At 43.0% G+C, this 14,474-nt stretch overlaps 1 protein-coding gene and 1 pseudogene across 2 annotated transcripts in view; both read left to right on the top strand.

Annotated features, from left to right (window-relative positions):
• Nucleotides 1-14,474, top strand: part of LOC149459999 (G protein-coupled receptor 143-like) — an 85,736-nt gene that overhangs the window by 46,386 nt on the left and 24,876 nt on the right. For both annotated transcript variants that reach the window (XM_089680286.1, XM_089680285.1), the window contains exons 4-5: nucleotides 4,132-4,224; nucleotides 12,046-12,155. In XM_089680286.1, the coding sequence (XP_089536412.1) occupies nucleotides 4,132-4,224; nucleotides 12,046-12,155 (203 nt within the window). The remainder of the gene's footprint in view (nucleotides 1-4,131; nucleotides 4,225-12,045; nucleotides 12,156-14,474) is intronic.
• On the top strand, nucleotides 1,766-1,846 carry LOC149460000 (U2 spliceosomal RNA; annotated as a pseudogene).

Here is a 14,474-nt window from a genome sequence, read left to right as displayed (position 1 = left end):
CGATTAAGAATTGTTGACTTGCATGAAGCTGGAAAGGGTTACAAAAGTATCTCCTTGAGCCTTGATGTTCATGTGTCCACGGTAAGACAGACTGTCTACAAATGGAGAAAGTTTAGCACTGTTGCTACTCTCCCTAGGCGTGGTCATCCTGTAAAAATGACTGCAAGAGCACAGCGCAGAATGCTGCATGAGGTAAAGAAGAATCCCAGAGTGTCAGCTAAAGACCTACAGAAATCTCTGGCACATGCTAACATTTTTGTTGACACATCTACAATAAGGAAAACATTAAACAAGAATGGAGTACATGGGCGGACACCACGGAGGAAGCCATTGCTGTCCAAAAAGAATATTGCAGCACGTTTGAAGTTTGCAAAAGAGCACCTGGATGTTCCACAGCACTACTGGCAAAATATACTGTGGACAGATGAAACCAAGATTGAGTTGTTTGGGAAAAACACACAACACTATGTGTGGAGAAAAAAAGGCACAGCACACCAACATCAAAACCTCATCCCCACTGTGAAACATGGCGGAGTGAGCATCATGGTTTGGGGCTGCTGTGCTGCCTCAGGGCCTGGACGGATTGTTGTCATTGATGGGAAAATGAATTCCAGAGTTTATCAAGACATTTGGCAGGAAAACGTACGACCATCTGTCCGCCAACTGAAGCTCCGCAGAGGATGGGTGATGCAACAGGACAATGACCCAAAGCATACAAGTAATTCAACAAAACAATGGCTGCAACAGCACAGAATACGCCTTCTGGAGTGGCCCAGTCAGAGTCCTGACCTCAACCCCATTGAAATGCTGTGGCATGACCTTAAGAGAGCGATTCACACCAGACATCCCAAGAATGTTGCTACACTGAAACAGTTTTGTGAAGAGGAGTGGTCCAAAATGACTCCAGATCATTGTGCAGGTCTGATCTGCAACTACAGGAAACGTTTGGTTGAGGTTATTGCTGCCAAAGGAGGGTCAACCAGTTATTAAGTCCAAAGGTTCACATACTTTTTCCTCCCTGCACTGTGAATGTTTACATGTTATGTGCAATTAAACCATGGCAATATCTAATGTTTGTGTAGTATTATGTTCAGCAGACTGTGTTCTTCTATTGTTGTGACTTAGATGATGTTCAGAGCACATTTTATGCCCAATTCATGCAAAACTCCACGTAATCCCAAGGGGTTCACATACTTGTTCTTGCAACTGTACCTGTGGTCATGGAGGTTATTGGAACATCTGAATTCAATGCTTTGGAAGGGTGTCCAAATATTTTTGGCAATATAGTGAGTATATATATATACTACTATTGTGCAATGCAATCCAAGTAAAGAATTTTACTGTAAATCAAAAATCCTATTTTTCAAGCAAATTAATTTTCAATAAAATCCCACACAGCTTTGTGAAAATCTTCTGCATGCTGCATTTTGGGTACTTTAACCTGCAAGTCATTTGAATGAAGACTTTCACAATTTCATTACAATGCACCTGTAAATGAATTTAAAAATTGCATCGATGCACCAATGTGCATTAGGGCATCAATTAGAAGCCCATAGAGTCCACACATGACCCTCAAGATGCGTGCAGCTTTAATACTGGTCTAGCTGATTCAGAACTTTCTGAGACACTTACCTGGAATTAGTATGCAGATCACTAATTCAGAAATATTGATGATGGTGACAGACTGACATCAAGTGTACTTTAAAGGAGGCAGCCCTCATATGTATCTCAGTACAAGTTTTCTTTAAAGTAAACCTTGGCCTTTTGGCCTTCTCGGCCTTTTGGCTAAGATCAAGTGTAGTATCTGTTCTTATCAGTATCAAGTGGGGGTGCTCCACGACCATTCTAGCTTTGCGGGGATGGCTGTTTGTATAGTACCGCTGCTGTTATGATGGGGGTCTGGACGGCTAGTACCGGGGGGACAGAAACCGGGAGCCCACGAGTTAAGCTGGGGCCTAGGAGTAATTCCCCCGAGGAGACCGGAAGGACCCAGTTCCTCCTGATTTGAACGGATCTACCTTGTCTGGCAAGGGGTCGGGAAGGCAGAGAGTCCGCAAATCAGTGCCCCCTGAGTAGTCGCCTCAGGGGTGCCACTAGTAACACCTGGGTGTAGGATCCCACTGTGTGAAGATGGCACATGGTCACTTGTTTACAAACTTTTTCTGCACAGAGCCCTTAGGACCAGGCCTTCTGGCTAGGACCAGGGCAATTTTTGCTACAGGCCTCAGGGCCTGGTCTGTGCACAATTTGGCACGACCACTTTTTTATTTTTTATTTATTTAATTTATTGCACCTCCCACGTTTGTCACTTTTTCTTTACTTATGTGTGTGTTTTCACAGGATGGAGGGTGTGGGTCCTCGGGCCTGCCCTGAAGTCTAGGGGGAGGATGTGTGGCCTTTTGGTTCCTTCCTCCCCTGTCCCTAGGGGGTGTTCTCTCCGGGAGAGCCCCCTGACCAAGTACTGGGTGTCTGGCTTCGGCTGGACACAAGGAACGGTGGTCCACCAGGCCTTTTGGCCAGAAGGACCAAATGGGAACCTTGTCCCTGTCAGGAGCTTCGTGCCTCGGGGGATCAGGGTAGTGGTCCAGCCCCTTTAGGAGTAGGACAAAGCACACCCCTAAGTGCACTTTTTCATGTGGTGTTTTGCACTTGCACATTTTTTGTGAACACTTACGGGTTTTTTCGTTATAGTTGCACGTTTGCCGACTTTAAAAAAAAAAAAAAATTAGCCCATGGTGATAAGGTTTGAATAGAAGAAAGAGATTCCGTGGGCAGGTGTCTTTTTTACACATAGCGAGTTGTCGTTAGGAGCACCTTCTTAAATTGACAGGACTAATCTGTGTACCACATGAGCACATAGCCAGTCTGTGGGAGCCAGAATTATTGTTGGTTGGTAGAGAGTCGAATACTTATTTTACTCACTGAACTGCAACTCAATTTATTACATTTGTATCATGTGTTTTTTCTGGATTTTTGGTTGATATTCAGTCCCTATCATTTAAAATACACCAATGATGAAAATTATAGACCCTTCATTTCTTTGTAATTGGGCAAACTCACAAAATCTGCAGGGGATTAAATAATTATTTTCCCCACTGTATACAATAAATAAGTGTCAGGAAAAGTGACAGTTTCTTATCACTATACTTGTTCTGGCCCTGCCAGCAGAACCTATTGGAGCCAAAGCATCAGCATGGCAGCCATTCTAAAGCAGGGTATACACGGACCAAAAATCAACCATTTCAGCACGATCCAGACAACGTCCAGTCTGTGTGTACCATTGACTGTTCTACAGAAGCCAAGGGGGGTCCCTCCTATCAGAATACAGTAGCTCAATGGGAAAGATGCCGGTATCACACATCATTGTGTTGATGTGGGGATGTATCAGTTTTTTTCATTCAACTCACTGGTTGAACAAAAAAAAAAAACTGACCTTGTATACCCATCTTAAAGGATAAGTTTATTTTTGGAACATGTTACATGCCGCTCCCCCCCCCCCCCTCCTTTCCTCTGACAGATAGTATGGGGAAACTTCTCCCCGTACTATCTGTTAGATTTGAAAACAGCGTGCCCACACAGCCGCTTTAGTCATTCACAGTGTTCTGTGAAGGAGTGCCTACAAGTCCCAACAGCCTTAGTGGCTGTGGGCTTGTACTTTTCAATGAACTACTACAACGCTGTGGAGCACCATGGTAGTTAATTGAAGCTTCCTTTCAGTATATCTGCTTGCTTGTAGATCCCGTATGACAAGCAGATATTCTGACAGGTCTGCAGGAGACCTGCATGGCAATGCTTTACAGGCTCCTCTGACAAAAATAATAAATGCACATTTTTTTTACCTGCAAAAAAATGTACATTTATTATTTTTGTCCAAAAGGTGAACTTATCCTTTAAAGGAGAGGTTATCAGTGGCAGTCTATGTAGTTCTCTCTTAAATATGCATTTTTAATAAGCCTTCAAAGGTTTAGAAGGAGCATGGCAAGATATGTAACAGCTGCTCAACAAATGTAAATTTATAGAATAACTTTTACAGATTGTGGCATTTTAAAAGGAGAATGATTATAAAATAATTCTGAAATAATAATTTGCTTTAAAATAAAGTACACTTTAACTTTTATGTTTGCTTTTCAGCACAATTGTCCTTTATCATATAATGACTTGGGGTCTGGCAGTTCTGCTTTGCATAGAAGGAGTTGCTATGCTATATTACCCCTCAGTTTCTCAGTAAGTATTTCTATTTTGCATGTGTTATTCTGTAGTATTTATCCAGGATTTAACTGTGTGTTAATATGTCAATCTGCTGTGAGTAAATCAGTCTGTCCGAACCAGGTTTCACACCACATTTGGACCCATTCCCTGGAAATATGTTTTGTGGGTTTTGGCAGCCTTTATGAGTATACCTCCTTGTATTTAATGTATTGGTCATCAGCAGGCCACACAAAAATCATGTCCATTAATTCATAGCTTCAATATGATCTTCCTATTTACAGGAACTAATCAGCAGGGATGATGTCATTTGGCACAAACCAGAGGGAATTACAGTAGTCACTCCTGCATAGTGCAGGGAGAAGATTAGAGCCACAAGGCCAAGCCTGGGAAAGCATTGCTTTCCAGCAGAGCTGCACAAGGCTGAGGACCTTCATAAAATCACAATAACTTAAACTGTTAAGCAGTCCATTTAGGACTGTACATCTAGCATTTTGCTGCTGAGCATAGCAAGCTGTCAATAACATACCACCCTATGCTGTCTGATGTGGCAATTTGGTGGTTAGTCAAAACATAAGGGTTTAGCGCTGTACCTCAAATGTAGTATTAGTGAAATCTACAGTGCTCAATGTGATAAATACCGTCTGCCGTGGAGGAGTCACTCCATACTACACAACACCTTCCCCCTTCCTATTCCTGTGGTAATCTCAAATAAATGAATGTGAAATAATGCTTAAGTAAGGCTCCCTAGGTAGATCCTTCCATCCTACAAGCCACCTTTCTACTTAAGATGGACAAAGTGTATCACGCAGGGATTGCAAACCTCCCCTGATCCAACATGTGTGAAACAAAGGATGGATCTACAAGCCACCTTCCTCTAATGCAAAGAATGCAAAAAATGTGGTGCATAAACAATATCTCCCCTCTAAAGTGAATGTATCTAAGGGTTGGTACTATGATACACCTCCCCCGTGAGACACCATACTTAAATTCATCAAATGCATATAAACAATAAACAGTGCTATAAACTCTATACAATAAACATGGCAAATGTAAATCTACAATCCACCTCCCTCCTTTGCAAAAATAGGATGTGCATACAAAATACTTCACCTCTAAAGTGAACATACTCAGATGTGATACTATAGTGCACCTCCCCCTAGAAATACTATACCTAAATTCATCAATATAAATGAACAATATAGGTGACATTAATGCAGTAAGCACTATACAATAAACATAACAAATCAAGCAAATAAATGTGTCCATGCATAAATCAGATATTTTGAATCAGGAAAAATTATAGTCCATTAAACACGTTCCTTGTACTCCAATGTGTTATGGGTGATAATAAAAGAACTTGTGCTTCCACACGTGCTCCCCCTTTGACACCTCACTCACCGCAAGGTTGGACCCTTGTTCCCAGTGGGTCTAACATGCTTTTTTTAGCTCTCCAATCCACTGTGCAAGGACTGTGCATTCCCCTTCGATTTCAAACACACTGGTTTTCCATGTACTGGACCATGAAGGAAACGTCCCAGAGGATTGCTCTAATCTTCCATATACTGGACCATAAAAGAAAAGAGGGAAGCTTCTATAGAGTAAAACCTTTTAATATTAAAATAGGAAGTGCCAAAAACACACTTACAATAGCAAGAAGAAAAAAGCGCTTAAAATCTGAGCACCAATGCGTTCCACAGTCAAAACCCGGAAACCGGAAGATACACTTGGTCCATCTTAAAGCGGAATTCTACTCAAAAAATAAAAGCCAGCAGCTACAAATACTGTAGCTGCTGACTTTTAAAAAACAGCCACTTACCTGTCACTCAGTCCCGTGGTGTGTTCCCTGCAGCCCGTTTTACCGGCCGTCCAGTATTCCAGGAGGCCGGCATCTTCAGTGTGGACACCTGGCTGTGATGGCTTGCGGCTTCACAGTCGGGTACCCACTGCGCATGCGCGAGAAGCGCTGCACTTCCTGAATGGTCCTGTAGTCTTCTGGGACCTGTCACATGGGAGGGAGGGAGGACACCTTCTGCTTCCGATCATCTAGGTGATTGGATCAGAAGTGGGTGCGGGTAACTGTCAAATTCGGGTACCCGCTCCCCCCTGCCCCCAAAAGGTGCCAATCCTTAATGGGGAGTGGGGGAGCAGTCCTTAAAGTGGAACTTCCTCTTTTGGGTGGAGCTCCGCTTTAAGTAAGAAGGTGGCTTGTAGAATGGCGGGGTCTTTCTAGGGAGCCTTACTTCAGCATTATTCACATTAATTTATTTTAGACTACCATGGGAATATAAAGAGAGAAGATGTCGTGTAGTACAGAGTGACTCCTTCCCGGCAGACGGTGTCACATTGAGCACTGTAGATTGCACTAATACTACATTTGAGGAACAGCGCTAAACTCTTATGTTTTCATTGATTCTACACCAGGGGCGGACTGACCATTTGGAAACTCGGACACTGCCCGAGGGCCCGGGGTCAGTAGGGGGCCCCATGAGATGCCCCTGGTACCTTTTTCATAGGCTTTTTTGAGTTTGGTCAAGGACACAGGGGCCCCATGATCCCCTATTGCCCAGGGGCCTCATGAATTGTCAGTCCGCCCTGGTCATAACTATTCCTTTCTATTTCTCCTCAGAGCTCCCTGCCTGACCGCAAAACTGCTGATCGCTAACTGTAGAGCTGTTGGTGTCTTTTTCCCTGTAAATTGCTGTTTTTTACTTTGCTAACTGCTAAAGTGGCGGGGAACCTCATGGTGTGCCTCCTTGCTTTACTTCTGTCTTCAATTTCATTGACTAAAAAAATCCTGGAGATTCAGGCCTACAGCATTTTTTGTAAACAGGAATGTCTGCTCCTACTTAGATCCCATGGTACACAAAGTGTTCCAAGCTGGTTTGCAGAGACAGAAAATGAATTCTTCCACAAGCGGATCTGCAACCTTTCCATCTAGTGAGCTTTCATCCAGTACATGCTTGTCTACCTAATGGTACACATGACAAGCAGGTCCAGGGAGCTGGAGATTCCTATATCTCTAGCAGTGGCAACTAGCCAAGGAGACATTTTGAGTTCTGTGTCTCTTGAACAGGCCACAAAATTTGCCAACAGGGAGAACTGCAATGCCAGTGATGCAAGTCCCCTACTCCTCTTCCTCGTGTTTAGACAGGTGCCTACTAATAATTCTTCCTCACTGTGTAATGTACTGTTTCTTTGCACTATGTACTGTGTTTATATCTGGTTTGTAATGTACATGGGAATTGTACTGGGTTATGGTCAGGGGCGGACTGACAACTCATGGGGTCCCCGGGCAATAGGGGATCATGGGGCCCCTGTGTCCTTGCCCAAACTCAAAAAAGCCTCTGAAAAAGGTACCAGGGGTATCTCATGGGGCCCCCTACTGACCTCGGGCCTTCGGACAGTGCCCGAGTTTCCAAATGGAGGAGCCAGCAACGCCATGACGTCGCGCCGCCGGAGCATCGTGGAGCTCCGGCGGCCATCTTTAACACTGGACAGTTAGTCCACATTATCGCTTGTATATTTACTCTACACATCCTCGTTTTACCTTAATAAAGTTCAAACTTACTACACTATGGAGATGTCTCTGCTCTGACTCCCTTGGGGAGTATCAATCCACAGCCTGACCACTGGAGAAGGAGTTCCCTCTACCACTGCAGAGCAGTCCATAGGCTATCACCTGAAGGGTACACTGGACCACCTTGATAAACATCCAGGACCACTGAAGGGAGGATATTAGAGTCCAGACATCATCCTTGACCAGTAGATGACCACAGGAGAAACATATATTCACAAACGCTCATTAAATTGTGCGTTCTGGTAAGTGTGCATTCTTTCTGCACCTTATCTCACAGCACCTTACTACCAGAAAGATACGAGTATATGAAGGCACCTGATGTCACTTAAAATCATCATATGAACTGTTTATATTTATATTTTAGTGTTTCTTCCCAGCGCTGCACTTTTGATTTATATACCAAACTCAAAAAAGCCTATGGAAAAGGTACCAGGGGCATCTCATGGGGCCCCCTACTGACCCTGGGCCCTCGGGCAGTGCCCCAGTTTCCAAATGGTCAGTCCGCCCCTGGTTATGGTGCCTCCTGGTCAGGGAAGGGTTAAGTGTGCTGCAAGCCTACTCTTTGGTTTTCCTGTTACCACCACTCCCCCCCCCTTCCCTGTGGAGGCATATAAAATACTGTATAATAATAAATAATACCAGGGGAGGCAGGCCTTATGCAGGCCATAGACGGGGAGAAAAGCGGCAGATTTTTCTTTTAAAAAACGAAAAATCGGTCGTTCAAGCGGCCGACGTTACCATCAATGGTAAAAAAAATCGGCCAATTTTCATCCTGTCTACAGCCGGCAAAAAGTGTCCCTGCAGAGAGCTCCGCTATTTCTTTGACAGTTCCTTGACATTTACAGAGGTTGAAACATTGTATCTATTTGTTTCCGAATAAAAACATCTGTATCCTAAATGGATACAAATAGATACATTGTTGCAACCTCTGGAAATGTCAAGGAACTGTCAAAGAACTGTCAAAGAAGGTAACGTCGGCCGCTTGAACGACCGATTTTTTGTTTTTTAAAAGAAAAATCTGCAGTTTTTCTCCCCGTCTATGGCCTGCATTATTCTTCTTTTTCTTCTTTTTGTCTGCCTCTTGCAGGTCACTGCTCATGCGCAGATTTTTTATCGGTAAAAAATTGGCTGATTTGCCCATTATTGCCGCGAAAATCGGCCGATCAGCAAAATCAACCGATTTTTTTTCCAACTTTACCGAAAAAAAAAACCGGCCAAAATACCGAAAAACGGCTGAACAAATAGCCCACTAACGATCCGAAAATCGGCCGATTTTATTTTCGGCCGAAAAATCGGCCGATTTTCGACCCATCTATGGCCTGCATAAGTCCGTGTATGGGAGGAGGGAGGAGGACTTGTGCTGCTATGTAGTCAGACTCTGTTTTCCTACAGTCCCCTCAGCATGACGCTGATTGGGGTTCCAGAAAATGGACAGTGTGTTTGTGAGTGATTGATTTTAACAAACCAAAAGTATGGGCTGGACCACAGGGCAGGGGCACTAGGGGAGACTGGAGATATTGTTATTCATTGTAAAGAATAAGTTATAAAGAATAAGGAAGTCATGTGATGCTCTACATGTGGAAAATAGTTTCAGTAAAGGAATTCCGTTGATGATGAGATTTGCCTGGTGAGTTAATTCAAAGTCATTAAGTGGAATATGCATGGTGTAATACAAACAAACATGTGCAGCGTTAAAAATATTAAAATACAATAAAAAGGTACAAGTGAATATATATCATGAATCTATTGAGGATAAGATCATATAAATGTTCATAAAATGACTTTAAGTGTTCATAAGAATCCTGCGTTCTCCTTAATTCGGTGCTTGTGCAGTCAGGTATAGAAGAAATGCGCACTCACCGGAACGCATAATAAAATGCGCGTTTGTATAATAAATCCTGATGTCATCAAAAGGTCATCTGAGATAAGTCAGGAATAGGGTTGAATCCCTCTCAAGGTGGATGGATCCTGGGACTTTAAATGATCATCAGGAAACACCAGAGTTCCCCTTAAGGGATGGATGGGTGCAGCTCACAGGGTGTACAGGAGGCTCCCTCTCTGGAGACTGGATACTGGGTGTCTGAAAATCAATGCTCCCAGGGGAGTTAAAGCAGAGATATACCTAGGAGGAGCCAATAACGCTGTGACGCCACGCCGCCGGAGCAATGTGCAGCTCCGGCGGCCATCTTAGAGTGTGGACAGTTAGTCCTGTTAGATGTCTTTGCACAGCTATTAATTACATTGCACTTTACCTGGATGCTTTTACCTGGATGATTTTACCTGGATGCTATTTACCTGGATGCTTTTAATACATTCAATTAAAATTATTTAAAATTACTACACTATGGGTATATCTCTGCTTTAGATTCATGATATATATTCACTTGTACCTTTTTATTGTATTTTAATATTTTTAGCGCTGCACATGTTTGTTTATATTGCTTGTTTGAGGTTTCACTTGGTTACCTTGGTGCATAGCGGCTGACCTTTTCATATGTGCGCTCGCATACACCTATTATTTATGTATATGCATGGTGTATTCCAAAGCATTATCTGGGAAGGGCAGTCACACAATATATTAGAATTTAGGAAGGAAAGGTCTACATGAGAGTGTGAAGCTGAATGAAGTCTTACTGAGGTGATACTGCTAAGAACTTTTTTTGGGTTGGAGACTTAGAAAACATGGCAGCCAGCTGACCAGAGATGAGTGACTTGACAGAGGTTATGGAGGTCCCTGATAGTGAAGGAATTATTGTGCTCCAGCTCAGAAATGCTAAAGGAACTAATGAAGGGGACGTTCACTCATGGTGTAAGATGTTAACCAGAGTGCTGCCTTAATGCCACCTCACACATTTTTATAAAGTTACTCTGTCAGCCTCTAGGGGTGTAAGAACATGTCTGTACCTGTGAACCTGCCCACACATGCAGGGATGACAAATCGCAGATCACTTGATTATGACAATGTTGTCATTTTGGTTTGCTATGTGGTGAAAGGTGAAGGTCATTTTTTGCATTCAATAATTTTTATATGATATTTAAATTAGCGTAATAAAGGTATATTGGTTTGGAAAGCGGAGGCTCGTAGTGTTCATGTATAGACTGTCTTGTATAGACTTTTTGGCTGGGGGGTCCCATCCAATTTTTTGCATATTGTAGTCTAAGGAGTGCCTCCAATAACGGGAAGAGCACACTTGTTACTGATCTATATGGTTCCAGTATTTAACATGCTCTGTTATTTTAGCAGCATTATCCCTCTCTAGGATGTGACTACAGAATATCTCCCCTGCTCCTCCTCTCCATAACATAGGGAGGAGGGATCTGTAGTCCACAGAGAAAGCTGGCAACAGTGCTAACTAGTAAGATTGCATCAGAAGCAGAGTGCACAGGAAAGTATTAGCTCAAAGATTTATGGCAGGTATTTTTTTTCACTTATCAAAAAATATAACAATACACTTTCAATGGTATATTTAACAGACCAAATGGGTAGGCTTAAAAGTGGAATATCAGCCCCAACTTTGGTTTTTGATGTTTATGTTGGAGTTGGTGTTGCATTTTTTATGCGTTTTGTGTTTTTTTAGGGTGATAGAAAAGCATGACAGTTATGTTCATGTAGTGCGACTTTGATCTCTGGCACTCAAGTAGCATGAAAGTCAAGTGTGCGCTTCCTCTTATTGGGGGCTGTACAGTATGCACTTAAAAAACTACAGTATGCACTTAAATAAAATTGGACGGCAACCCCCCCACCAAAAGAAGACAGTCTACACAAGAACCTTCGTTCTTAAAAGAGAAGTAGGGCTCCCCCCCCCCATTTATACTTACCTAGGTGGATGTGGCATCTGTCCCCCACTGGTTCTAAGTGTGAGAACACTGACTGCTGACCACTGAGTTCTCACAGCCTCTCTGCGCAGAGAGCGGTGACTCTCAGTCACCGCTCTCTGCTCTTCCCCCACCCCCCAGCGCTCAATGGAGCGCTGGGCTGTGCAGGGGGAGGGAACTGCTGGGTCAGGCTCTCAGCGCTTTTCTGGGAGGCTGAGCCAGGTGCCGCTTCAGACTCTGGGGTGGATCCTGACTTTAAAGTCGATATCTTTCTCCAGCCTGGACCGGCTGAGTGACATCATACCCATGGGATAGCTGTTCTGTTCGGCTATTATAAAATGTGCTTTTTAGTGTAAATTGTTCACAGGAAAATGATTCTTCAAATGTTACAAATGTAATACAAATGTAATGATAAAGAATGTGGTCTGATTTTTTTTTGCCAGCTGTGAGGAAGGTTTGGAGCATGCCATTCCTCATTATATCACTACCTACGCCCCTCTTCTGCTCGTAATCATAGTTAATCCCATCCTTTTCAAAAGGACTGTCTCAGCAGGTAAGAGCACAAAGTATGGTCATTATGGCCTGTCACAAACCATGCACTGTTCTGCACACTCTTTATCCGACCCTTTATCTTTTCTTCTCCAAAGTCTGTGGCATTACTAATCTTAAAATCTGGGCTTTAACACTGACTTTTGCTTTTAACTTGCTACCCTTTCATATCTCTTCTTCATGCTTCCATTAATCTCTCCTAAAAGTATGTTCATTACTATAGAGTTCTTTCTGATAAAAACTACAGTCTCTTCTCAGACTCCCTTGTTTCACTTTTTGAATTCTCTGAACTAACCTCTTCTGACTTTTCAGTCAAACAGCACACTATCACCTACTACTAACAAGCTTGTTGCTGCCAGGAAAGGATCGAGAACTTTCTGGCCCTTTTGCTATGAGGACTCATGCTGCACTGTCAGTAATAGGTGTCCACAATGAAAGGTGAGTGTGGTCTTAAAGTGTTACTGAACCCAGGACACTGCATTCACTATATCTGGCCCCCCACAGTACACACAACATGGAAATGCAATTATTGTAGTAAATATAAACTGTTAAATACATTTTCTCATCAGCAGTTAGAGCAGTCTTGTGACTTCAGCAGATCACTGGTTAAAGATTATAGGAGGAGTTCTCTTTCTGCTCCAGGAGGATGTGAAACCCCTGACCTCTGTCTGGACAGTGCTGATTGGCCCTGTGCTGATCACATGCACTCTCTCAAGAAAAAAAAAAAAACCTCTCTAGCAATACACACCAAACTGAGCATGTGCATGTGCTATTGGCTGCAGTGGCTAATCAAATGCTTGTTATCCAGCTCCTTTAATAGAAGTTGGTCTAATGATCGGCTATTGTTGAACAGAAAGGGCTACACACAGTTTGAAATTCAGCCATTTTCTGCTGAACCGGATGAATTTCATCATGTACAGTCAGGTCCATAAATATTGGGACATCGACACAATTCTAAAATTTTTGGTTCTATACACCACCACAATGGATTTGAAATTAAACGAACAAGATGTGCTTTAACTGCAGACTGTCAGCTTTAATTTGTGGGTATTTACATCCAAATCAGGTGAACAGTGTAGGAATTACAACAGTTTGCATATGTGCCACCCACTTGTTAAGGGACCAAAAGGAATGGGACAGTTGGCTTCTCAGCTGTTCCATGGCCAGGTGTGTTTTTCCCTCATTATCCCAATTAAAATGAGCAGATAAAAGGTCCAGAGTTCATTTCAAGTGTGCTATTTGCATTTGGAATCTGTTGCTGTCAACTCTCAAGATGAGATCCAAAGAGCTGTCACTATCAGTGAAGCAAGCCATCATTAGGCTGAAAAAACAAACAAACCCATCAGAGAGATAGCAAAAACATTAGGCGTGGCCAAAACAACTGTTTGGAACATTCTTAAAAAGAAGGAACGTACCGGTGAGCTCAGTAACACCAAAAGACCCGGAAGACCACAGAAAACAACTGTGGTGGATGACCGAAGAATTCTTTCCCTGGTGAATAAAACACCCTTCACAACAGTTGGCCAGATCAAGAACACTCTCCAGGAGGTAGGTGTATGTGTGTCAAAGTCAACAATCAAGAGAAGACTTCACCAGAGTGAATACAGAGGGTTCACCACAAGATGTAAACCGTTGGTGAGCCTCAAAAACAGGAAGGCCAGATTAGAGTTTGCCAAACGACATCTAAAAAATCCTTCACAGTTCTGGAACAACATCCTATGGACAGATGAGACCAACATAAACTTGTACCAGAGTGATGGGAAGAGAAGAGTATGGAGAAGGAAAGGAACTGCTCATGATCCTAAGCATACCACCTCATCAGTGAAGCATGGTGGTGGTAGTGTCATAGCGTGGGCATGTATGGCTGCCAATGGAACTGGTTCTCTTGTATTTATTGATGACGTGACTGCTGACAAAAGCAGCAGGATGAATTCTGAAGTGTTTCGGGCAATATTATCTGCTCATATTCAGCCAAATGCTTCAGAACTCATTGGACGCCGCTTCACAGTGCAGATGGACAATGACCCAAAGCATACTGCAAAAGCAACTAAAGAGTTTTTTAAGGGAAAGAAGTGGAATGTTATGCAATGGCCAAGTCAATCACCTGACCTGAATGCAATTGAGCATGCATTTCACTTGCTGAAGACAAAACTGAAGGGAAAATGCCCCAAGAACAAGCAGGAACTGAAGACAGTTGCAGTAGAGGCCTGGCAGAGCATCACCAGGGATGAAACCCAACGTCTGGTGATGTCTATGCGTTCCAGACTTCAGGCTGCAATTGACTGCAAAAGATTTGCAACCAAGTATTAAAAAGTGAAAGTTT

This window comes from Staurois parvus, unplaced genomic scaffold (genome assembly GCF_062004578.1).
Source record: "Staurois parvus isolate SC_StPar_1 unplaced genomic scaffold, SC_StPar_1.0 ptg000238l, whole genome shotgun sequence".
Classification (NCBI taxonomy): domain Eukaryota; kingdom Metazoa; phylum Chordata; class Amphibia; order Anura; family Ranidae; genus Staurois; species Staurois parvus.
The sequence above is the reverse complement of the archived record's forward strand: the minus strand, read 5'-3'. Positions and strand labels throughout refer to the sequence as shown.